Source organism: Oryctolagus cuniculus, chromosome 7, assembly GCF_964237555.1.
Source record: "Oryctolagus cuniculus chromosome 7, mOryCun1.1, whole genome shotgun sequence".
Lineage (NCBI taxonomy): Eukaryota > Metazoa > Chordata > Mammalia > Lagomorpha > Leporidae > Oryctolagus > Oryctolagus cuniculus.
This window is the reverse complement of record NC_091438.1, coordinates 51937074-51938259: the sequence shown is the minus strand read 5'-3', so window position 1 is coordinate 51938259 and position 1186 is coordinate 51937074. Positions and strand designations below refer to the sequence as shown.

The 1186-nt window shown below is 47.8% G+C and overlaps 1 protein-coding gene across 1 annotated transcript; it reads right to left on the bottom strand.

Moving 5' to 3' along the window:
- Positions 1–232: 232 nt before the first annotated feature.
- On the bottom strand, positions 233–976 carry LOC100345740 (U1 small nuclear ribonucleoprotein C-like). The gene has a single exon (XM_051840070.2). It carries the CDS (start codon positions 951–953, stop codon positions 474–476), a length of 480 nt encoding a protein of 159 aa, XP_051696030.2. The 5' UTR covers positions 954–976; the 3' UTR covers positions 233–473.
- Positions 977–1186: the final 210 nt, after the last annotated feature.

Here is a 1186-nt window from a genome sequence, read left to right as displayed (position 1 = left end):
AGAAGAGCAAGACATGGTGATAAGGCATGAATTTCATTGAAAGGTGGAGACCATGGGTACTGAAGACATTCTAGGAAAGAGACTTCCTTTTGGTCCACATGCACTTGTGGGGGAATAGTTTTGAGTAGAAGTTCAAAAATGCGTCAGATGATTTAATGGAATGGAAACAAGAAGGAAATGTGGGAAGGGGAAGTAGGCATGCAAATCTAGTGATGTGACACAGCTTCAGAGGTTTTCTTTTTTTTTTTTAACTAAAAGAGTTGACAATTTTATTTTCACATTTCACAATACAAATGAAAACTGTACTTTTTGAAATCCTATTTCCCCCCAAAACTATTCTTTCTTTGATAAGAAGGGGGAGCAAGTCTTCTTTGTCATGCTGTTAGAAAACACCCAGAGTCACAGCACCATGATCTCCTGGTGAAGCAGAACAAGCGATACAGAACTGCTAGGAAGAGGCCTCCCCTCTCTCCTTATCTGTCCGGCCGAGTCATTCCTGGACGAGTGGGCACCATCATGGGACGGGCAGGAGGTCTCATCATTGGGGGCCCCGGCATCATTGGCATATGGCCTCCCATGGGTGGCCTCATTCCAGGAGCAGGTCCCACTGGCATCATCCCAGGAGGAGGAGGGCCCATCATTGGCATCATGGGAGGGCCTCCCATATGGGGTGCAGGCATCATACCAGGGCGAGGAGGACCCGGGAGACTGGGGGGAGGTGGGATCATCGCTCCTGCAGGAGGAGGAGCAGAGAATGGAGTAGGCGGTATCTTTCCTTGTTGAAATGCAGCCGTTGTTTTGTCGATCAGGCTCTGAGCCTGCTCTTCCATCCATTTCTGATAGTAGTCTTTCACATTCTCTTTGTGCTTCCTACCACTGCAGTGTGTCTTTCTCACAGATGGGGAATCATGGGTGAGGTACGTATCGCAGTAGTCACAGTAAAACTTGAGCATGTTGCTCTGCAGGCCGTTGGCTGCTCAGCTTCAGAGGTTTTCAAAAGGCAGGGTGAGGTGATGCAAAGAGGTGATGGTCCATCTTTTTCTTTTCTTTTAAGATTTATTTATTGGAAAGTCAGAGTTACACACAGAGAAAAGAGAGAGAGAGAGAGAGAGAGAGAGAGAGAGAGAGAGAGGTCTTCCATCGCTGGTTCACTCCCCAGTTGGCCTCAATGACTGGAGCTGTGCCG

Excerpts from the sequence above, each read along its gene's own strand:
- LOC100345740 (XM_051840070.2), bottom strand. The coding sequence starts at position 953 with ATGCTCAAGTTTTACTGTGACTACTGCGATACGTACCTCACCCATGAT.